This window comes from Heliangelus exortis, chromosome 14, assembly GCF_036169615.1.
Source record: "Heliangelus exortis chromosome 14, bHelExo1.hap1, whole genome shotgun sequence".
Taxonomy (NCBI): domain Eukaryota; kingdom Metazoa; phylum Chordata; class Aves; order Apodiformes; family Trochilidae; genus Heliangelus; species Heliangelus exortis.
Window position 1 is genome coordinate 10722560 of NC_092435.1, and position 24173 is coordinate 10746732.

At 40.0% G+C, this 24173-nt stretch overlaps 2 protein-coding genes across 4 annotated transcripts in view; both read right to left on the minus strand.

The window, feature by feature from the left end:
* Positions 1-150: 150 nt before the first annotated feature.
* Positions 151-12676, minus strand: APOOL (apolipoprotein O like). Of its 3 annotated transcripts, none has more exons than XM_071758260.1 (9): positions 12542-12676; positions 9244-9348; positions 8750-8869; positions 7590-7644; positions 6720-6818; positions 6419-6510; positions 5524-5610; positions 4869-5022; positions 151-3370 (listed from the first exon to the last, which is right to left on the minus strand). In XM_071758260.1, exons 1-9 carry the CDS (start codon positions 12551-12553, stop codon positions 3273-3275), a joined length of 822 nt encoding a protein of 273 aa, XP_071614361.1. In that variant the 5' UTR covers positions 12554-12676; the 3' UTR covers positions 151-3272. The 3 variants fall into 3 exon arrangements, with proteins under 3 accessions (XP_071614361.1, XP_071614362.1, XP_071614360.1); XM_071758261.1 differs by having other exon boundaries at positions 4869-5025; positions 9267-9348; positions 12542-12675; XM_071758259.1 differs by having other exon boundaries at positions 4869-5025; positions 12542-12675.
* Positions 12677-18602: 5926 nt separating this feature from the next.
* Positions 18603-24173, minus strand: part of LOC139802443 (connector enhancer of kinase suppressor of ras 2-like) — a 158341-nt gene continuing 152770 nt past the window's right edge. The window contains exons 23-25 of the mRNA XM_071757613.1: positions 23090-23597; positions 22583-22782; positions 18603-22195 (exon numbers count right to left, since the gene is read on the minus strand). Of these exons, the coding sequence (XP_071613714.1) occupies positions 21980-22195; positions 22583-22782; positions 23090-23597 (924 nt within the window). The 3' untranslated portion in view covers positions 18603-21979. The remainder of the gene's footprint in view (positions 22196-22582; positions 22783-23089; positions 23598-24173) is intronic.

The window sequence follows — 24173 nt, forward strand, 5'->3', positions numbered from 1 at the left end:
CTCCAGGGGTGAAGTATTTTCCCCCAGTCCTGGTGAAACAGACAGTCCTGGTAAAACAGGAAACAGTTTCCTGGTGAAACCAACTTTTCAAGTCTACTTCAAAGGAAAGGAATTGACAATCTGCCCTACAGACAAGACAACATACCAAAGTTAAACTTAATATTTAAAAAGTATCTTGTCACCCTTTATTTTCAGGTGCTTCAAAACAATATGACAAAATAAAGTATCACAGTTTTATGTAAACAAAAAAATAGTATCAACAAGTTCATAATATCTATATATTGAGTGCAACCCATCATAAATAAAAAAACACATGCATTAAATAAAAACTATTTATATCTTATAAAATATAATATTGTGACCCAGTTCTTTAAGACATTGGATTTTTCACAAGTATTTAGCTTACATCATACAAAAATTACAGTTATACATTCTTACTTTTTTTATCTTACCATATTATTGCATGATGAAAGAAACTTGTTAGTGGCTATTGATGATACATTTGAGAGGCAATTCAAGGTCTTTCACTATACATTAATCAAACCATGTCTTGCAATGCTACTTTTCCTGTGTACTTGTGGTAACTTTCCAGTGTTTAACAATGTGTTTGCATACTGGGTCTGAAATCTTACAGAGATAAAGTCAGGCACATGTATTTTAAATGAGGTCTCACTGCATGGCACAATGACAAATTGAGTTTGCTTTTTAAAAGCCATTGCATAGCACCTTTACTGTAAATCATAAATACAGAGATGTGGGTACAGTTCCTTGTAGTTTTCTAGAACATGTATAGAGCATTATATAAAACAGAGGTTCAGATGTCTGACCTGAAGACGACAGGAAACTTTTTGGATTTGACAATGAAACTCCTCACACAATGACAACATCCAGGTTTTGGCTGCCTGACCACCAAGGAGTCCAATGGATGTTTGCAGGGCAGACACTTCCATTTGGAAAATGAGCCTGGAGTGTTCATGCTCGTGAAGTATGGACAGGAGCAGTCTCTCCGTTGGCACCAGAGGCAGAGGGCAATCTTGAGGGCCTACTCTTGTCTGGAAAGGACAGACATTGCTGCTTCCTTGGCAGCTCTCCAAGGCAGCTTCTCTCCCTGCTCCCAGAAGAGTAATTTCTGTACAGGGTTTTCCATTCTGTGCTGAAAAATGTCACCACAGTAAATCCCTACAGAATCCATGCAAGCCTGCATCACCTTACCTTTCCTGGTGACTTGCCATGGTAGTCTGTCACTCAAAGGACTTAAGTTAGAATTGAAACAGAATCTAGGAGTAGAGCAGATGGATCTTCCTTTGTGTATTTTATCCAGAATCTGATCAAAGGGAGAGAGATTGTACAATTTCTGCCATCCATTCTTGCACTTGGGAATGATCATTGCTCCACCATTTCCACTTCCTGCCTTATGCCTTCATCTGTTTCCTGGAAATGGGATAAGAAGCCCAGCCATCTAATTTTTCTGCTCCTCTCAGTGATGGAACACTAAATGTGCCTTGCCTAGGAGCCTTGTGAAGATATTAATATCCTCTGACTGCTGCCTGAATTCTGACAGTTTCCTGGGCCTTAAGAAATGATTAAACAAAACCCATCACATTAGCTCAGCTGTCCCATGCAAGTCTGACTAATAGAATTCTTCTTTAAACTCCACATTTACTGACTTCACCTTCCATTGGACTCCCTGTCCAACACTTTGCCTGAAACTCTGGTTCCAAAATATCAATACTTCTCTGTTTCTGAACCAGCATAAAAGTCTTACTTAACTCTTTTGCTCATTCATCCTTTCTGCCTTGTGCCCACTCCACTGTGTTCTATCTCCTCACAACTCCTCCTAGTCATTAACAGCCTTAGGAGAAGAAATCAGTTTCTGAAATATCTTCTTACAGAGAACAGGAGCAAATATTCCTTTGTATCTCAGTGCTGAGAATACATCCAGAGGAAGTGGCATTTCTTTTCAGGTTGAAGTCTTCCAAGCAAACTATCTGTACAGTTTGTTCTTGCTTCCCTCCTCAACTTTCCAGCCAGGCATATCTTTTCAGTCATTCAAAGATAACAGAATTCAACAGATCAAAGGACAAACCACCAGCACAGCATCCTTTTGCAGTTTATATATTAGAGAAGTGTCACAGAAGATACAGATGAGATTATCTCCAGGCACTGGGCTGATTATCATTGTGTACTAATAAAGGGTTGCACTTTGTTCCAAGAAAACCACCAGATCTATTCCAACCCTTACATGAGTGTTGCAGAGAAAAGGAGGGTGAATAGAAAAGCTGAGTGATATACACAATGATAAAAGCAGTGTTAAAAAAGTTTCATCTCAGGAAACCTTATCAACTTCTAATTTCATTCTTATGGAAAAAGACTGAATTTCACAGAAATCCTGCTAAGATCCATGTGCATTGCAAACTTCTAGGAAGAAAAACTTGGCTGCCTATTACTTCTGCATTTTCAGTATCTGTCAGCACTTTAAACCTCAAAACTATAGGTTTCCAACTTCCTAAACATTCCTAATGCATTCTTTATAAATTCAAACAGTTTCAGTTTCCTGGATTAAGCAATCTGAAGTTATTTAAAGTATCAGTAGTTGGAAACTAATGCATAGTCAACAAAGGATGATCTAGAGATTAGCTCCATGTGTTTTTCCAACCTCAGTGATATTTAAGTACACAAGATGCAAGCAGGACAAGCAGCTGTCTACATTCACCTCTGTGAAAGAAGCAACTGAAAAGTGATTTTGCAGTTAAAAAAAAGTGACTTGTTTATACAAGCATTAAAGATAATACTATCTGCATGATGTAACAACCAATTTTTAAGGGTACTCTGACCCAAATAAGAAGTTGCCCTTCTTTCCAGAGCTCAGAGAAAAAAGACCCAGAAGCCTCTGCAAACCCATCACATTATTCTTTCAGATCAATGAACATCTGAACCCAAGTACAGAGGTTTACATTTTCAAATCTCCTTTGTGAAGTGACATTTATTAGTGAGCTTGGCACAGAGAAGCCTCACTGTGAGAAGACACTGACAACTCTCATTTTCTCAGTGTCTCATTAATGACACTGACAATGATTGAATCCTCACTGCCTACAGGTAGTGGAGAAACAAAAGCTTCACTCAACAGAATCATGTAAGGCAATAATACAAATGGAGATAGAAGAAAATACCTGATTAAATTATACCTCACTGCATATATATTGTAAGGATTGTTCCTTCCCTTCTTCCCCCCCTTATCTGTAATACTTTGGAGATTTGGTAGCAGCTTTGTCTTAGCTTCTAGTACTGTACATATCCACATCTTCTGGGCTGGACTGACCGTGGTCCATGAGTTTTGGATCAGGCTTAAATTTTGGTTTCTTCACTGTTCCTGTCAAAAGATAGTAAAGAAATCTAAATAAAAATATTTGAGATGTAGGAAAAAAAAGCTTAATGACACATTTTGAGGATTATTGTCTTGCCAAACACTTACAAAAGGTGAGAATGTGTATGTTCTAGTCAAAAGTGTGTAAGTGACACAGGAAGATGAAGGCACGCTGTAATTATTAGCATTCAGCAGTGGATGGACAGCAAGTTTTCCCCCTACTTTCCATGCTTTACTACTTCCTCTCATGAACACAGCAGGGTGAGAGAAGAAATAGTGATGCTTTGCCTTGCAGCAGGAAAGTTTGGGACTTTGGGAAGTGGGAAAAAAATCTCAGGGGAACAGGAAAGTGTTCCAGGACTCTGCCTCCTCCTACCAGTCTGCTTCTTTTCCAGCTACATCAGTTGGTTTAACAAAGGGTGCTATGTTCTCCTAAAAGCTTTGGCCTGATTGAACTAGTGAAAACAAACATCTCTGACAGCACAGATTAATTTAGGGCATGGACATTTTTGGCTGTATTAGGGACATGAACTAATTTCACCCAGGAAAAGCAAAGACAGATCTATATTCATGAAACCATTCCAGACAGTCTGGCCTGAAGCAAATGTGAAAAGAGATCACAAACTAAGTCAGAAAAAATACAAGGGCAAAGCAAAGAAAGATGTGCATGTATATTACAGTGAAAAAAAAGGGAAAAAAATTAAATCCCATCCAAATACGTTCTCCTGGCTTCCCAGAAACAAAAATGTTCTGGTAAAGAACACAATTAAAAAAGAAGGAAGCAAGTGTAAGTGATGAGTAAAATTCAGAAATTGCCTCTACAAAAGGTCACAATATTTTGAAACACATTTAGTTCTCCTTTAATAGGCCATTCCACTACTTCTCTTAGCAACTGGCCTATGAAAATATTTGTATGCTCAATGTGCCATTACATGACCTGGTCTATTACCTCAGCCACTTAAGAGGCACAAAAAAACACCACTGCAAAAACCCTGAGTGAAATAAAATCCAGTGCTTCATTTGTGAATGCCACATTCTTCTCTGACCAGTATCTGAAGATACAGAACCCCTGCAGAGAAAGGAACAGTAATTCCAAGTAGCTGTTTTCACAAAAATCCAGCAGTAATCCTATGAATTACACTTACAGTATTCTGACAACAGAAGGAGAATTTAAAGTAGGTTATTTACCAGGAGTACTTGATGATCTCACCTCCTTGCTAACAACATGGGTATGGTCCAAAACATACAGAATGGAAGAAAACATCACTGGGAAAGAACAGGTATGCAAGAATTCTGTGGGCCCACAGTGAGAGAACCAGCACCTCCCTGAGGCTCTGAAGTTTGTATTACATGAGAGTGTGCACCATATCTACCCAAGAATAATAAGGTAGGACAGTCCAGTCCATTGGAAAGCAAGCATAGCTACAAAATTAAGTCAAGTAATTAAAAATTTGCTTTAGATTTGCAAGTTGCCCTGAGATAGTGCTGGAAAATTTTAATTCACCTGATGAAGGCACTGGATCTTTATTACTCCAAGACTCTACTGGAGAAGATTCTGTTCTGTTAAATGGTCTTGACTCAATAGCAGACTCAGGTTTTGTGCTAGAAACTTCTTTTTTCTTCTTCTCTTCTTGTGTAACTGACTTTGACTCCTGCTGCTGCTGTAAGCCAAACATTAAAAAAAAGGAAAAAAGGCACATGGGTATAATACACTATTGCAAAATAAAGCTTTCAAGTCTGGGAGTTTGTTTCAGATATGACATCACACACTGAGGTTCAGTCAATAACTTTAAAGTCATCTGCATGCAGGGGACACAGCTGGATAAATAAAATGCCTGCAAGAACCCCACAATTCAAATACAGTAACTTTTGGTTCACACTTATTTTTTGTTAAGATCAAAATGAGCTAAAAGAGAAACTCAGCCTTCTCTTGTGCATGTTTTATGCACTGTGGATCCCAGTAGCTATTGGTCTGAAAGATGTTACAGATGTGATACTGATGAAACTGAAGTTTCAGAAGCCTCAGTGGGGTTTTGTGCCTCACCTGACGCAACCAGTAATCCCAAACAGCAGGATAGGACTTGACTTGATTTCTAATTAACTTTTTTCTCCTTTTGGACTCCTGAGTTGCAGTCATTCCTTCAGAAAGCCCAACCTACCTTGGAGACCTCTCCCTGGTTTGCCCACAGCGATCGCACAGCCTCGTAGGTTTGATGGCTTGCAGAAAACAACTTCTTCCCTGTTACCTGTTTTTGAGACAAAGGTAATTTAATGACAGGTTTAAAAATATTAAGATAGACAAACTACTCAAATAAAATGCACCTTATTTGCATGGGAACATGCTTGGCCTCACACTGGGACATTTCAATGACTACTAAAGCAGTGCTGTTTTGGCTTTGGAATAGGTTTGAAAAAATTCTGTAATAGTGTAGTAACTGTGGAGTAACTTAACAAGACACCTAAGTCTTCTGACAATAAGCCTGGAAATCCCACTGCCCCTTGAGAAACAGTAATTCTCATTAGTTTGCATGTAAGAAAACAAATATGTATCAGTTTAGGAAAACACAAGAGCCCAAAGACTTCAGCCACAGACTAGGTCTGTGTGGCATCTTCCTGAGTAGTGAGGAAGCGTAAAAGTCTCAGACAAACTCATCCCACACACATTTGTAAGAGTGGCAACTGATGGAACATTACAGATTCACGTGCAGTTTTTTCAATCAGATTTCAGGATAATGTTCCATAAATCTTGCTGTCGAAACTTGAATCTGATCATTTAGCTAAAAGATTGCTAATTCCTAGAACCAAACACAGGTAAGTAAATTTCTCCCTCTCATCCATTTAGCACAGAAGGGCAGTTTGTCATGGAGCTACAAAGAATTCTTAGGAAGCAGCACATAACCTTCTAAATGGAGAAACACTGGAAAATTGTAGAGAAGGAAGAGATATATAGACTTTACATCCTGCTTTTCAATTCACTTTTTGTGTACTGAGTGCAAACAATTCTTACAGAGGAAATTCACTGCAAATTCAATATTAAATTACAAGTAAACTCACCTTGGCAATTACCACTGCTTGAGCTGGGTAACAAACAGAAATTCCTAAAGTAGTAAGCCCCAGTGGATAAACAATTTTCTTAAATCTTGAATCTGTATAGAGGCAAATGTTTCAAAGCATTAGACACTAAGGAAACGTAGAGCTACATCATTTCTGAAAACCAAACCAAGTGTCCTACTTTGAATATCTATTGATTCCACCCTTAAAAATTACTCTACCATCCTGCTCTATCTATTAGGCATTAATCAGCTTTTAACAGAAATATTCAGTACACCAATAATGAAAATAAGCAAAATCCCACCTTTTCTTGCCAGCACCATGCCAGCTAAGCCTGCAACTGTAATTACACCAACTTTGGGAAGAAATTCTGGTGGTGGATTCTTCAGGTAAACATAAGCATCTGAAAATGAAAAAGAAATGGAAGAAAAGGAAAAAAAAGCATAGCAGTTCTATATTAACACTTTTATTTTATTTCCCACTTATAAAAATAAAGATGGAAGCAAAATTATGAATACCCAAAACTGCAAACAGTGCAAGACTAGATTTTAATTAATGCATGAGGATTCCTTGTTTTCCAGACTCTGTAGTCTGTGTTGGAACCAGAATCACAGTCACAGCAGCAAAGTTAACAGTTTTTTATTTTAGATACCTTTTTTTTCTTGGTATTCTATAAATGTTAGTCCTTAATAAAGGAAAATTAAAGTTTTGTTTCAAGTTTTGATTTTACTATGAGTTCATACAGCCTGCACATTTTTGGAATCTCCCAATCCACTATTTTTAAAGGAAAATAATACTTTTAAAAATAATTTTAAAACTGGAGAGAGATGCAGTGACCTGCTTTGGCCCTGCTTGAAGCAGGTGGTTGGGCAGAGATGATCTCTAGAGATCTGTGTGGAGTTCAGTGATACTATGGACTTAAGAACAAAGCTAAAATCAAAGAAAGGACAAATATTATTTAATTGGTCACTTCTCTCTCACTTGAGAACAGAAATGAAACTCCACAATGAATTAACAGTGGTGCCCCAAGGCTTGCAGGAAGAATCCCAGTGCACTCCCCCTCCACCCTCTTCCCTTCCTCCCCCTGTAAGCAGAATTTGCTTTTTTCAGTCTTTCAAAATTGCAAGGAGAAACAACAGAAAATGCTCAAATCAGGAATATGTGACTTGCCTACCTTTCCCAAATTGAATTGAATCCATTATTCCATTTTTAACAAAGACAAAAGCATCCTACAAAAAAAAAAAAAAAAAAAGAAAAAAAAAAAAAAAAAAGAAAACAAAAACCCAAACAAGAAAAATGTAAAATCTTTTAAAAAGTAGATGTTTAAAATAAAGAAACTACTTGACTGATACATATGTCTCTATGTCTCGACAGGATGAGAAATACCATGTAACTCTACAGAGGCTGTGCTGGGTTCTATCCCCTTTCTGAGTCCCACATTTACATATTTTAAAACCTCCATTTATATTTAATTTTAAAAAAATCTATTTAATATAGTATAATCACTTTCAAAATTGGCATCTTGAGAACAAAATTGCAGGGCAGCAAAACATTGGATGACAACTGTATAACATAAGAAAATTAGATTATAAAATACAGCCTCCTCTTCCTAAGAGAGGCTTCCCCAGTAAAACTGACTTTGTCTTTTAGTTTATAAAAATGGTGCTCAGTTTCACTAAAGGTAACAATAATAGTTTGGTCTAAGATGCCCGCTCAAGTTATTTGCATTTCAAATTGGTCAGTTTATTTAGTGACTGGTTCTTTTTTAGTCAGAGGGTATTGGTACTGTTGTCCTGAGCCTGCTAAGGAAATGAAGTAAAAACACAGTGTTTAGATGAAGGGAAAAATGTGCCATCTGGGGTTATTTCACTGCAATAGTTTGCTCCCAGTAACAGAATTTATACCACCAGAGGTCACTGCTAGTCAAGCTCAGGAACATTTGATTAAGGGCATGGAAAAGCTTGATCCAGATTTATAATTAAATTATTTCAGTTCTGCAGTCACTGATGAAATTTTCACAGAACAATGGGACAGAAAGAATTTACCCAGGTGACTCCTGAAGTTCACCAAGAGGTATTTCTGGGCTGGCCCAGATCCAGTTCAGCAGTGGCTGAAGGGCCCAATTTAACTCAGTGCCTTTGGATTTGGAAAACAGGGAGTACACACTGTTCCCTGTTATGAGCATAGTAGAGAAAAAAAAGGTTCATTTTTGCATCTCAAATTGTAGGTGTATGCTAACATAAGGAGCTGCAAAAAAAACCCTTCAGGGTGAAATAAACTGTTTATTCAATGTTTTAGCCAAGTACTGTTAAAACTGTAGCAAACTTCTCTTACCCTACACCATCCAAAATAGTGGCCAGTTGTCTGCCTTACTGCAGAAAATTGCTTCTGCAAGTGACCAGGCTGTTCTTCAACATATTTGGATTTCAGAGGTGGTGAGCAGTAAATTGGAAGCTGAAAAAAAAAACGTATAATTGTACTGCAGGGAGATAGTTTTGTATATTGATGAGTTTTCACTGAACAGGGGTTTTCAAGACTGCAAATCCTTAGTGTTCCCATCAGAGCAGCCAAAAAATTGTATGATAGAAAAAGACAATTATTATCAGTATTAGACTTTTATCTTTTCTAGTCCAGTCTGGAAATACTGCAGTTATGAAAATGAGGTAAAACTTCACTTACTTTACATTTTATTTGTACTGTATTGGTAAGATAACCACATATTATTTCAGTATGTATTTTATTTACTGGGCAATAAAATTCAATGGGAAGAGATGGTATTCTTCAGATTCATCTAATATTATTTTAAAGACAAAGAGTAAGATTCTTACCTGATTTGGCTTCAACAACTGACCTTTTGATTCCCTTTCTGTGGCTGCATGTACAGTTAAACATGCAAATGGCAGCCCAGCAGAAACAGCTGCCAGCTTTGCCACCTGGGACAGACAGGTAAAAAAAAAGAGGAGTCTTAATGCAAAACTCACCCCAGAAAAGTCTGGATTTTACTATTATGCTGTGCTTCATCACATATGAGATGGAACAAGACACTTTTAAAACCTTTTTAGAACAGAATGCCTTTTAGGAACCCCTTCCAACACAGTAACTGCCTTTCTGGTCATGATGCTTACAGCAAAATGCCACAGTTTGAGCTACAGAAGATGATCTATAGAGAGACACCCATTCTCAAAAACAAAGTCTGAATTTTTAAAGCATAATCAAAGGAAACTGTTCAAAATGTATCATGATTCAGATAGCCTATTTCTTCACATGAAGCTGGCAAGGCAACACAGCAACTCAGGAGCTACTAGAAGGAAAATAAAATTTGGAAGTGAGAAACCATGAAGAAGTTTTATTTTTCACTTTAGAAATCTGGTTAATTTGTCTGAAAAAGTTGCAATGGAGTTCTTCATGCTAAATGTAAACCAGAAAGCTATACTGGGAATGATGAAAGCTGTAAAATTCCTGACTGACATTAATTGCTTTACTTTTAGACATATGAAGAGAAATATATAAATGTTTAAAAATCCAAGGCAACAGCTGTATTGTCTAAAACTTATGCTGGCACAATTATTCCAGGAAAGCTACACTCATTTCTACTGAAATCACAATGAACTGAGGTGAAAGAAAAGCATCATCACCTTGACTACATAGGAGACTTCACTACATTGAGCTGTCTATCATTTTTATCTCATGAATAGGTATATTAAAAATACCTCAATTAGCTAAGTTGCTGCTGCTTCTTAGAATTATTTCATTAAAATGACTTCAAATGGCATTCTATATTAAACATGAAAAATCACCTATTGTTTAGCTAAAAAAATAAAAGCTATTTTACCTTTGAACACTTCTAAAAGAAGTTACTGAGAATTAAGAAACAAGAGGATCATGTAGTTTTATACAAAAGACCATGAAAGGGGAAAGAATAGCTGCAATTCAAGCCATTAAAAAAATGCTGGAATTATGTGACCCCAGAATGTCAGCTGGTAACTGATTCAAACAAACAAACAAACAAACAAAACAACTTGAAGAAATTCTGGAAATATTTTACATTTTTTTATGAAAAGACTGAACAGCAACTTTTTGCTGAATACATTTATTGCATCCTCTCTAGGAGAACAGCCATGCCTTTTCATAGTAGAACTAGAGTAAAACTAATAAAAATATAATAATAAAACAGCCAAATGTGCCTGGATCATTTTGTCTTTTTGTATTTCAAACAATCTCCTTTAAACTGTTTGAATCTTATTGAAGATCAAAAACATAGATTCTATGAAAAGTTAAAAAGCTACATCACCATTAAGAATTCACTATTTTGAACTCAAAAGATGCAGCATGGAGACTAAAGCCTAATAAAACCATGCATTTAATTTATGCTAATCTCCAGTCATATTTGCTTCAACAACTGGAGCACACACAAAGAAACTTGCCCTGAGGGAAGGAAGAAACCTCAAAACAAAAATGGGTACTCAAAGAAGCAAACTATCTGCAAAACCTCCTGTGTGTACATACATATAGAAATATATATATATATATATGCCTTCTCTAGCACAAATCAGAATCTACTGGGCAGATGGAAATGAAACTGAAATTTTAGCAGCTACTGCATGTCCCCTTTTCAGTGGGCAGCTGCTACTTCAAGAAAAAGCAGCACAGGTTTAGTTTTCTGCTACCACTTAGATGTCTTGAGGTAGAAGTCTCTGATCCTCTTGACTTGTTTTTCTCAGAAGTGACATGATAAGTGTCAGAAGTTTCTAGGCCGAATCCAGCATTTTAATTTGGATATGTATTTCTATTAAACAACAAAAAACCCCACGAGTGGCACAGAGCATCCTTCCACTTCAACACAACTTAATGAAACTCCACAAATCCGCTTTTAATCTTTGTCTGCCAGGTGGTCACCTACTGATAGTGAAAACTTTAGAATACAACTCTTAACTTTTCGTAGTCAATAAGAAGGACACAAAGTTCCATCACTTCACCACAGGCACTGATTTATCTACTGAACTCCACTACTCTGAGATCACAAGCACACAGCAAAGCCAATTAGAGCTCCTTCTTTCAGATACAAGTCTCCTAAAAAAAAAAAAAAAAAACCAAGATAAAATGCTTCCTGCTCATTCCTTTGGCTGCCCTCATTTGCATCATCTTTTTCTATGCAAGTATGTAAACATTAAAATGCTTTGCAAAAGCAAGTATGAAGATGCATGGGAGAAGAAGGATAGTTTGTATATAGAGTGGAAAAGCTGTTTAAATATTTAAGAGACAGCCTAGGTCTTTACAGGTACATTTTCCCCTGTTTACAGACACCATAATATCTCCAAAGATATTTTAGAAACTTGCAATCCTTTTAGTTTGTATCAGTGTGATTTTCAACATGCTTGTTTTAATGAACAGCATCTTGGCATTTCACCTCTCCAATACAGAGTGGAGGGCGTTTCAGACGCTGGAAGCAGACGGAGAACAACCCATAAATATTTATATATTTAATTTCCTGCTGTATCTACAGCGTAACCACCCTCTTCAACCACCTCTTTTCCAACTCAAGTTCTGCAACGGGGACAACAACACCGAGACCCGCGGCTGCCCCTCAGCCCCCGGAGCTGGGCACTGGGGAAGGTTCCTCACCCCCAGCCCTGCAGCCCCAAAAGGGATTTTGGACCCTCCGAACCCCTCCGGGGCCTCCTCCCGGACTCAGCCAAACCCCGTCCGGAGCCACCGCCGGGCCCGGGCCGCACACACCGGCCCGGACAGTTCCGTGTGTGACCGCCCGGCTGAGGCTGCCCCTCTGCCCCGCCGGATGAAGGGGCTCCTACTCCTTTTTTCTCCTTCTCTTTTTTTTCTCCTTCTCCTTTTTTTTCCTCCTTTTCCTTTTTTCTCCTTCCACAGCCGCCGGGCTTCGCATCCCCTTCTCACAGGCGGCGAACGTGCGGGCAAGGCCGCGCCGGGCCAGCGGGGAGCTCCGAAGGGTGGGGAGAACCCTAAGGGGTGTCCCGGGGGTGTCCCTGGGGGTGTCCTCCGGCTGCCCCCGAGGCCGCGGGTGTCTCGGAGCAGAAGGGGCAGCCCAGGCCCAGGAGCCGCCGCGGCACCGCCCTCCTTTCCCTCCCTTCCCTCCCGCCAGGCGGGACTCACCTTGGCCGCCATCTTAGCGAGAGCCCCGCACGGTGATCCCGCGGGTGCCTACGGCGGGCGGGAAGGGCCGAGGCGAGGCGGGGCTGGGGGCGGGACGGTCTTGAGGGGAGAAGCGGAACCGAGACCGAGTTTGGGGCGGTGGGGAACTCTGGTTGTCCCCGGTGGGTGTCCCGTAAGAGTCCGGGTGTGACACGGACAGTCTGAGGGGAAGGAGCCGTAGCCGAGTTCTGCCGTTCCCTCAGCGCCGAGAGCGAGACGGGGGCTGAGGGGCTGAGAGGAGCCCTGCGGGACGGGAGGTGTTGCGGTAGCTCTGTCAGACACCGTCCTCAGCTGTCTGGTCAGTCCTGCACACCCTGTGACCCCCGTTCGGAAGTTCGGCTCTGGGGTGTTCCGGGCCGGACGGTTCTGGCGTTGTCCTGAGAGAAACGGGACTGACAGCCGCTAAAAGGTTTCTGTAGCGGAGTCCTCATCCCTGTCACGAGCTGTCACCCCTCCAGTGCTTTCCCTCCTCCTCCCCCCGTTTTTAATCTCCTATAAAACTCTGCTCCAAACATCTCCTCCAGAATCCCCAGATTCGGTTCCAGTCAGTAAATCCCGAACGTCGCTGCTTAAAACCATGGAGAGAAAAACCCATGGAAGCTGCGTTGGCTTTGGCCATGGGAAGGACCAGAATAATTTCACCCCGTTCAGTGCCATCACAGGTTGTGCCATCAGAATGTCAGCAGAGGTCAGGACCAGTGAGAGGGTCCCAAGGTCACCAACTGGGTCTCAGCACCATCTGCCCAGGTCAGATCCAGGACTGATGCTTGACTGAGTTTCCTCTTCTTAACTGCAGTTATTGGAGATCACACACAAGAGCACAAAATATAAGTGCAGATAATTTGTTTATTGAAGTCCAAATTTACAACTGAAGTTTACAATTTTTTTTTCCCCCGAAACAAAAGCTTCGTTTGAATTTAGGAAGAATAAATGTTCTTTTTTAATAATGTACAGACTATATCTCTTAAATAAGTTAATATCTTTGAAAAAAGAGCAATATGTTCCTTTTTTAATGTTGCAGTGCAACTTACAACTTACACGTCTGTGCAATGTACCATGAGGTATATGCCCAGTGAGCAACACACAGTGAAGTTTTCCATTCATAAATTTTCATAGTAGACACACAAAAAGTTAACAAGTTTATCAGTGATAGAAAAAACGCAGCTGGGTACAGTAACTCACACAGAACTCACCTGAAAAGAGGGGAAAAAAGAAACCTAATGTTCGTTGCCTATATAAACTATCAGATCATCTCTCAACAGACAAGTATAAAATTAAAAATACTGTTGTGAAACTGAAGAAATACTGTATTATCCAGGGGTTGAAACCTAGTTTTACCTAGTCTAGAGCAGTTAACTTTCTCTCTCTATCATCAATGAGCTGAGGGACTTTACTGTGGCATCAGCAGAGCATCTGCTCTCGAAAGCTCTTAAGCAAGGTGGTGATTCCAGAAAAGTTGCAGGATGCTGATAAACTGTGGTAACTCAGACTTCTTCCCTGTCATTTTGTTTTTTTTTTTATTTACCATTACCTCTCAGTTCATCTCACAGCTGATTAGAAAACCAAGGCTGGGACATGGAGGGTTACTGGTGTGTGAAGCTGTGACACTTCAGCCTTCTCAAGATGGCTCTAGAATACTTATTTTTCATAATGACAAAACATGTATTTATTTTAGAAAGGATCAACCACAACATAAACTTGTGATAAATAACAGTTCTGCCTCTAATACATATATACATACTGCTTGTAAACAAAAAATGCCCACAGGTCATGGAGTCTCCATGATTTTTATACAAGGCGCTATAGATTTTTTTGTTGTTGTTGTTGTTATTGAAAACAGTCCTAGTGAAAGTTTGGTTTTTAACCTCCTATTGCTACAGGAACAGTAAGAATGTTTATATTTACAAAGAAACAAAGACCATGGAGACCCCATAGCATTATTTGCTGAAGATTTTAAGAGGGTGGGGTTTTCAAAATCCACACTGTCAGCATGTTCAGATTGAAGTAACAGTACAGGTTGAACACCAGCAGTACCACACTCTAGTGCTTTGGTATTTCAACCCCTGAATATACAAAGACATTACTACAGCCTACTTCACAGTTTAATGCAAGTAAAGTGCAAGCCATAGTACGAGGGTGTCATACATTTTCATACATGTAAGCATTATCTAAAAAAGGCTCTCTATACAAGTTTTATTAGCTACTTTAGTAAACTAGACGGAAGTCACCTATGGCCCAGCAATTAATGGTCTGACAAGGATATTCTTCTTCATAATACAGTATGTGTCAAATGTAAAAAGTTTATTAATACTAGTGCATTTCTCTTCTAACCTGTTTTCGGATCTTTAAGCTGAAATCCTTGTTTCTCAGTAAAACAGAAGTCTTAACTGGTAGCAGGGTCTTACTGGTATTATGGCCAGTGAACAGGATTTGTTAAGACATACTTGTTTTGTGGTTGCTAGTGAAAAAAAAGCAGTAGAGTCAGTATCTATAATGTGGCATCCTTATTTAATCTGCAGCATTCAGACAGATGCATTTACAATTAGTAAAAAGATCTGTATTGATACCCTCACCAAGGCCTGAGAATGAACAATATTCTACAAATGTGAGGACAGAAGCTAGAGGGTCTAGCTGGTCAAACAACAGTTTGTTGAAGTATTTTATCATTTTTACAACATTGCTTTCTTTCAAACACTGCTCATACAGTGGCATTAATGCATAAAGCAAAGTCCCTAATTATCACTTTTAACATTTGTATGTGCTTGATAAAAATATTCATCTGTGTCTGGCCTGCATTAAGAATGAACATGGTTCTTTTCCTGAAGATAATGACAGGCAATATCTGTGGATTTTTTAAACACTGTCATAAAGAGTAGGTCCCAGTAATATATCAGCCACCCCAAAAACTGATATAAGTTTAGACAATATGATTTGCAATCCTCCTTCTGAATTTGGAAGCACGTGGTATAAACTGTAAAACCAACCTTAAGCAAAATACTTCTTTGTCTCTTATTATATCAAGAACTGAGTCACCTGCCTGAACACTAGTGAATGGAACTGCTCACAAGTACAACATTATGCTTGTATTTAATGGCAGTAAAGTAAATATTCTTAAAAATCAACTAAGGAAAAGATGACTTACTAGTCTTGGTTTAAATAACAGTGTCTTTTCCAACTGATAGGGCTTGATTTTCAGATGCATGCCCAGATGGAATTCCAGAGGAGATAGGGAACCCACACCTGGATTAGTTTGCCTGAAAAAAGCTACTCTGAACCTTAGCTTTAATCAGGGAGACATTCTAGAAAAAAACACAATTAATTATTACTTAATATAAATTAATTAGCTAATATTGCTTCTTTAGTCTTTCCTGCTATTACCCATTTGTTGTACTAGTGGTAAATGAACAATGTTTGGGGAAGTTGGTGTATTACCTGTAATAAGATTCTAAGCTCAGTGGTCTAAGGCATATGGTATGTGGAAAATCTACAAACCTACTCTCCCATCTGAAAGAAATTGCTGTAACCTGCCTAGAATTGCACTGTTTCCCTATTGTGAAAAGTAAGGAGAAATTAAAAATCCTTAATGAGAACAAGTTACCATTTATCTCTCTCTGTTATGCTCCAAGAGCTTGGGTGTACTGTAAGTGGGGATGTCAGGGCTGAGCCCAGAGATACAAACACTGCTCCCTTCCTGAAGGACTCTCTCCAGGTCTGGCTCCAGAGAGAGAAGTCAGGGTCTCTGCAGGGACACAAGCTCTGCTTATGCTACCTGATTTCATGGATAAACTCATTAAATTGTTCAAGAGTTAACTTGTGGAGCAGGCATCCTTTGCATTACTGCTTTGGGGGTAGCTGACGGGGGTGTTGCAGCTGGGGCTGAGATTTTGTTGATCATTTGTGCTGCATTTTGCCTCAATCAAGGATTGTTTTATACACAAACCCTTCCTTGGAAGCACTTTGGCTCCAGCTGCATGGGGACTTTGTCCAAACTGCTGGGAGAATATCAAGAAATAGCTCTGCCTGGCAGAGCTGCCTCACCTTCAAGGGACCAACAGACAAGGTTACCCAGGATGCAGGCAGCCCCCAGAGATCACACTGGTCATAAGTACCACTAGGTTTTGGGGTTTTTTGCAAAGAAGAATGTTTTTATTACTTTGGAAGACAAGTAAGATGACATTCTGAAAGAATGTGGGCAATAATTTTTGTGATGGGCTTCAGTCTGATTTGTATCACTCGAGGCAAAGATAAGAGATGGAAGAATTTTCTTGGTTTTCCCCAGTTTTAAGTTAAAGAATTTTTACCAGATTCCTTATTTTTCTTCCACAAGTCCTATTAACATTCAAAGTGAAATTTTCTACAGGTCAGAAGTAGAATTCTACAATTTTTTATGATGCTGAGCACTTTCCAGTGCCTCTCAGAAGTGATCCCTTCAAAGGTACCTTGAATATAGGAACACCTTGGCTCAGGAAGTATTATGGCCTGGAGAGCTGGAACTGCTGAAGACAGCAAGAATGAAGTGAGGTGGCCATGTACAGCCAGGAATCTCTGCAACACTGATTCCTTTCTTCTTGGAAAAAGCAAGAGTTGCACCACATTTCCAGCTCAAAAGACAGCAGCCCAGATCTCAGTATTAACTGACATATTCAGAATTTCTTGCTTGGAAAAAATGGAAAATCTCATCCACCAAAACCTTTTAGTAGCAATTGATGAATCTTTCCTCACAAAGAATTTCTTTACTGAGAGGGTGATCAGACATTGGAATGGGCTGCCCCGGGAAGTGGTAGATTCTCCATCCCTGGAGATATTTAAAAAGAGCCTGGATGTGGCACTCAGTGCCATGGGCTGGGAACTGCAGCGGGAGTGGATCAAGGGTTGGACTTGATGATCTCTGAGGTCCCTTCCAACCCAGCCAATTCTATGATTCTATGAATGCTCAAGCAGCTCAAAAAGTGCTCAAGATGTGTGGGCTGGCTTCAAGATGTCCCAGATTGCAGTGACTACAGAAAAGTATTAACAAAGGAGGGAAATTAGAGGCTAAAAGGAAGCATTTAATTAGTCATATTAAAAAAAAAAAAAAAAAAAAAAAAGCCAATAACAAAAAGACTAACCTTGTGGAGCCACAAGGCCCAGTATCTGAGAGACATTTTACCTCCAGGAATTGTGAGTGAAGACACTAACTTTCATAAAACCTGAGAAATAAACTCCATCCAAACAATCCTTTTGGGTATTTGTCTATGTGAGGAATGAAGTTTCATCCCAACTTGCTGGATTTCAGGTCTGAATGCTGAGAAATGTGTTCTGCTGGTGGTGGTGATTTTCCTTGATGAGCTCAGCAGCAAAGAATTTATCTCATTTCGAAGTATAAACCTGACCACTGTAATTCCAGCTGCACTGTGCAGTCTGTTTAAATATTGACATATCTTAATACCTAAGCAGGATTTTTAGATATACTGCCTATAGTACTGCACTTTGCATTCCAGTAATTTCAAAGATTGGGAAATTCCAAATAATTGTGCCATGGAGACCTTGCCCATTACTTCCTAAGGTATTAGTTGGATCAGTACCTAGATCCAGAAAGAAGAAATGAGTGGTGTGGAGGGAAGGGCTGTGGGATGGAGTTGAGTGCACGTGCAAGAGCAACAAAATTCTTGCAAACTGACTTTCAAATGCCATCTGATGTTTGTGAAAGAATTAAATCATCTTATTGCTTGAGTTAATAATTAGATTTTGCTTTCTCTAAGGCATAAGTATTGTTAAACAAAGCTTTCAGGCTTTTCTCCCAGTTAATCTTAACCCCATTATAGGGAATTTCTCCACTGTATCTTAGTTTGCCTTAGGAATCTCTTGGATAACTTCTCCTGACCATTCAGTGCAAATCACAGCTCTCCAAGAGCAGAATGCAGACTGGGGACTCTGAGAACTTCAGAACAGGTGAGAGATTTTGAAGACAAGCTTTGATCACCAGGAGGAGGTCTCAACTTTTACTCTCATCTACTCATATTTCAGAAATATTTTTTTAACTTTCAGAAATGAAAATCAAAACTATCCTAGGTCATCACTATTTGTGTTATTTTCAAGCAATGTGTCTTCCCAGTGATGTTTGTAATTTTCAGCTGTTTGTGTGAGTAGCAATTTAGAAGAGAAATAACTTGGTTTTTATTTACTAAGGACTTCCTGAAATATGCTCAGTGGACAACTGTCATTTCCCATTTGAGTTACAATGTGGTGGCATTTGAAATCCATTTGGAAAGCTATTTTAAAATCATATAGGTCTTTTTATTTTGAAAGCACAAACCATCTTTTAGGTTAGAAACAAAAGGTTTGTTTAAATTTCTTCCTAAGTATAGGAAGTTCAATCCATTTAATTTATGTCCACCTATCACTGCTTGCACATATTATTATGAACTGGTTTCTGAATGGCTTCTGTCATTTACCCCACTGCTTGCTTCACTGCATAATATTCCTCCCACATTACATGGGGGATAGCATTAAAAAATAGTGAAAGATACAGCTTCTAGAGAACTGATGTGAAAAGCTGCACGTTTTCTCTGTTTATGCTTCTGCTATTCAGTTGTCCTGTAACTACAACGTTCACATAGTAAATACATTTCAGTTTAGTTGTTTTGCATGAGTACTGCAACTCCAACGTGTTGTTTTCTATTTTCTGTATATTTTTTACTACCTCAGGTGCTTAGACAGAGGGTGAAGTGCATGTTTAATATTCAAGCAAAACATATGCAGCACGATCCTGCTCCTCTGATATCACTGGAGTTTTGCTTTAACTTTGCAGGAAATCTGATTAAGCTCCAATGCCTGCAAAGGAGAATAAAAAAACCCCACAAATGCAAATTTTGTTTCTTCAGCTGCTGCACTGGGTTTTGGGTTTAAACTGCAAGGTTTTAGTAGCAGGGGGGCTGCAGGGGTGGGCTTTTCAAGAGGCTACTCCAAACCAGACCTGCTGCTGGCCAAAGGGGAGCCCAGCAGGGAGGCTGGTGGTGCCCCTGGGACAACTTCTTCAAGAAAGGGTAAAAATGCTGCACAGCAGCTGTGAGAGGAGTGAGACAGAAACATCAACATCAGTAAAGAAGAAAAAGGGAAGGAAGTGCTCCAGGCACTGGAGCAGTTATTCTGCAGCCTGTGGAGAAGGTCATGCTGAAGGAGGCCGACCTCCAGCAGCCCCTGGAGGATGATGCCTGGAGCAGGTGGGGATTCCTGAAGGAATCAGCAGCAGATGGAGAGCACACACAGGAGCAGGCTCCTGGCAGAACCTGCAGTCTATGGAGAGAAGCCCAAACAGGAGGTTTTTCTAGAAGAAACTGGGGCCCCTTGAGGATCTCATGCTGAAACAGTCAGTTCCTAAAGGGCTGCACCCCATGGAAAAACCCTACTGGAGCAGTTAGTCAAGAGCTGGACCCCGTGGTTGGGACCCCATGCTGGAGCAGGGGAACAGAGTGAGGAAGGAGCAGCAGAGAGAAGGTGTCATGACCTGACTGCACACTCCATCCCTTATCTCCCTGGGCTACTGGGAGGGGGAGGAGGTAGAAAAGCTGGGAAAGAAGGAATGAAATTGAGCCTGGGAAGAACAGGGAAAGCAAGGGAAAGGTGTTTTAATTTTTTCTTTGCTTCTTACTATGCAACTGTAGTATTATCAGCAAGAAAATAAATGAGTTTTCCTCAAGCTGAGTCTGTTTTACCCCTAACGGTCCCTGGTAGGTGATCTCCCTGTCTTTATCTCAACCCAGGAGCTTTTCCATGATATTTTCTCCCCCTGTGCTTCTGAGAAGGGGAAATGAGTGCATCTTGGGCATCTGGTGGCCAGCCACCATCAGCCCACCACAGCTGCTGTGTAGAGACTGAGCTAAAGAGGGAGGATGGATCCCTTCCCCCAGCTCTGGCTTTGTGAGTCATTAAATATCTTCCTGGATACTAGGATGGACCTCATGGCAATGACTTTTTTTTCCTGTATCAGACTGAACCATAAGAATTTTACAGTTCTTGGTGTATGAGAGACAGCTAGGGCTATCTTGTGAAAAAATTCTCAATGAATCTCTGTTTAAGTGAAATGATGTCAGCTGTATTCACAGCTCCTTCATTCTGCTTTCCAGACTATTCCAGGCATACTCTAGAATAGTCAAGAAAATTGTGAATGGGTGTTTGAAATTCATGTTCAGTACCACTCAGAGCAACCTCCCCCCCAGGCATACAAGTGATTCCTCCAGAATCTGATTCTCAAAAATGATTCCCATCCAAGCAAGGAAGTGAAATACACTACATGTGACTTGGGTGTCTCCCCAGTCCAATCAATACAGATTGGTTTTCAAATAATGCATTAAATAACTTCACCCACTTCTAATGTAAGACTAAAGGTTAAAAATTATTGCCAGACATTATGTAATTCTGAATAATTTGCTCAGCTCTAGCTGTCAGTCTATTACAGAATTTCATTGACTACTTAGGAATTTATTCCACTGAATTCCCAGCCTTGGAGCATCAGAGCTTCTTCGAATTTTGTGACTCAGTCGTGTGTCACTTAAATTCACAGTGAAGATGAAAACCTGCAGCATGTGCCATATTCAGTGCAGATGTTTTTCTTCCACCATGAATACTTCAAATTCTATTAAAATCGGTTTAAATTGCAGCATTAGTGAACAACCAACATTGTTCTACTCCTGTCTTCACCTCTGTGCCATACCTGCTTGCTTATAGCCATTCCTGTGAGAGGCAGGCACAGTATGTTACAAACACAGTATCTAAATGGCATGTACAGAATGCCCATAGGGCCAGGTTGGGATCTATTTGCTAGATGTACAGTGTACATTTTAAGGCACACTATAGGGATTGAGTTTACACTTTGATAACTCTGTCCTTTTGTTTGCAAAGATGGTCACTACTTGGAAATGTTGCAAAAAATAAACGTTCATCTCAAAGAGTGGCCAATGCATTTATGTTTTAATTTTTATATTTCTCTCGAGAAAAAATGTGTGAAAATGTGTGAACTTCAGGGCATTTTAAAAGGAAACGACAACTACAGTGTTGCATTTTATATACATAGATATGTCCTTGTAGATATCTAAATATATAAAATGGTTGCAGGAGCTCATACTATAAGTTTAGTTTGAGTACAGTACTTTAAATATACTGGGATTTATTTTCAGTTACACTTCTGCACTGCTTCTTTCTAATGCAGAGCTTGATACGGACATCGGTTGATAATAGCAAACAAAAAAAATTCATAAAGAATATTATTGTCTTATCATGCAATGTAGTAGGCATCCTGTGGCACTATTCTCTTACCCGACTTATTTACAGTACTGCTGAGTACACGATCAATAAATATTACAGTGTTTGTCTTATTTGATTTTTCCTGGCACCCAGCAATGACTCAGGAGGTGAGTGCTGTCAGACGTGAGTCTCAATGAATGAATGTGTGTGTGTCAGCATGGGTGCTGAGCTTGCAAGTTCAGAGGCTCCGTTTTGTGATTTCACAGCAGCACTGTACTCACAAATGTCCAGGAAAAACTCATAGTTCTTTAGTTTCCAGTCTTTAAACTTCTTGGATGTTAAGTTGGGATCATCCAGAAGGCTGTTGATCACTGTGAGGTCCCCTTCCTTTGCCTGTCAAATTCCAGAAAGAGACAGTAGATGTCAAAATGAAATTTATGCCACCTTTTGCATTTATACATTTTATTTCTTCTGCCATTATAATGCAAAGTGCTAGGGAAACAACTGCGGACACTTGAATCTTTTACCTATGTTCAGAACAGCTTAACCCATTGACATCTCAATCCTTGGAACTTTCTATGACATCCCCATAGAAAGTGTAGGGTTTTTTTAATTATTATTATTTCCCTGAAGCTGGAACATGTTTGCTTTCAAGTATTGTTAGTTTCTTTGGAACAGACTTCTAAAGCTGCAAAGAAAGCATCATCCACGGAAAAGATGAAGAGATTATACTTGAATAATTTATTCTGCTTACACACAAAATTAATGCTAAAGCCTTACTTTTAAAGTGCTCTTGAGAACTCTGATGTGGTGAAGTTTTTCATTGATAACTGGGTCATTACATCTCTTGACAAAAGATCTGCGGAACTCCTGCTTGGTGGAAGGACGCAGCTCCCCAAAAGCTGACAAACTGGCTTCTTCCAGAGATTTGTACAGCTCTTGCAGACCATCTACATTTTCTTCAATTTCCTTTGTGTTTTCTGAAAGAAAAGAGACAAAGAAACCTAACAACAAATCAAATCATTCAGATGAAGTCTCTAAAACCAGCACTACTGAAAAGCCATGAATAAAGGAACCCTGTAATGCAGTCTTCCAGTTTTTCTGCTGGTTAAGCGAGAATGTTTTGATCAGCCCCAAAGCTCGATTCCTACCACCACATCCAAGCACTTCAAGTCCTAACTCCAGTGTAGTGCCTGATGAATTTGCCACCATACAACAGCCACAAAAACCTTGCTGAGAGGAAGGGCAAGATTGGCAGCAGGGATCAGAACTTCTCCAAAATCTTACCTTCTGCACAGAAGCTATTGTGCCTCCTTACGGGAACTTGCTCTTCTAGCATCTCATCCATTCCTTCTATGGCCTTTAGGTGTCCCTTACCCCTGACATCTCTGTTTCTGGGAAGACTTTGACTACGTTGCTTCTGTGGCCTGCCATGAGAGCTGTGTCCCCGGGGACATTCCACCAAAGGGAAGGGCCCATCCTGTTCGGAATGCTGGCGGCGTTGCACCGGGAGGGTCGCTTGTCTCCGGTGCTCTGGGGACATTCCTGCCCGGCCACTCATGTACTCTGCCTCAGGAGGAACAGTCTGAAGGAAATGGAGCCCTGAACTGGTTAATGGAGTCTCTATCAGATCCTGCCATGAGCGCCTTTCTCTGTAGGGAGGTCTGCAGCCTGAGGAGTGGGTGCTCCCTGCTGCCTCTGGGCGGGAATCCTCGGCAGAAGACTGGGAATACGTGGACTCGCTGGAAAAGTGGCGGCCGTGCTGGGTTTCAGGGAATGGACTTGAGGAGTTCACCTGGAAAGACACAAAAGCATCCGACTCTCAGACAGCGTTGTGAACAGGCACAAGAGAGTGACTGCAGTGCAGAACATTATGTGACACACACTGAGAGAATGGACGGATGTGTGCGTGTCGATATGTCACGACATGGACCCCTGGAAACAGAACAAAGCTGGCAGTGAGATCTTGTATGCAAGTGCCATGTTTTAACCCCTCCCTGTTCTTCTTTTGCACATTCTCTGCCCACGAGCAGCTCCTGCTGGAAAGAACAGTGGCACAGGTTTCCTGAAATCCTGTCCAGTTCACACTCAGTCCAGCAGTGTGCTCTAAAGACATGGAAGTCCCCAAAAGAAACCACAATTGGGTTTCCTTTCTTTTTCTTTTTTCCTCTTTTATTTTTTTTTCCTTTTTCTTTTCCCCCAGATAAAAGTATCCAGCCAAACATAAAAAAAAACAAACCTTCAGCACCCAGGAAGATTTTTGAATTTGGGGGGACTGCTGAACTTCTTAAATTATATTTATTAATTCTGCTGGGTCTGTGTATAATTTTAATTCAAAAACAAAGAGGCAAAAAAGTGGAAAAACAGAAAG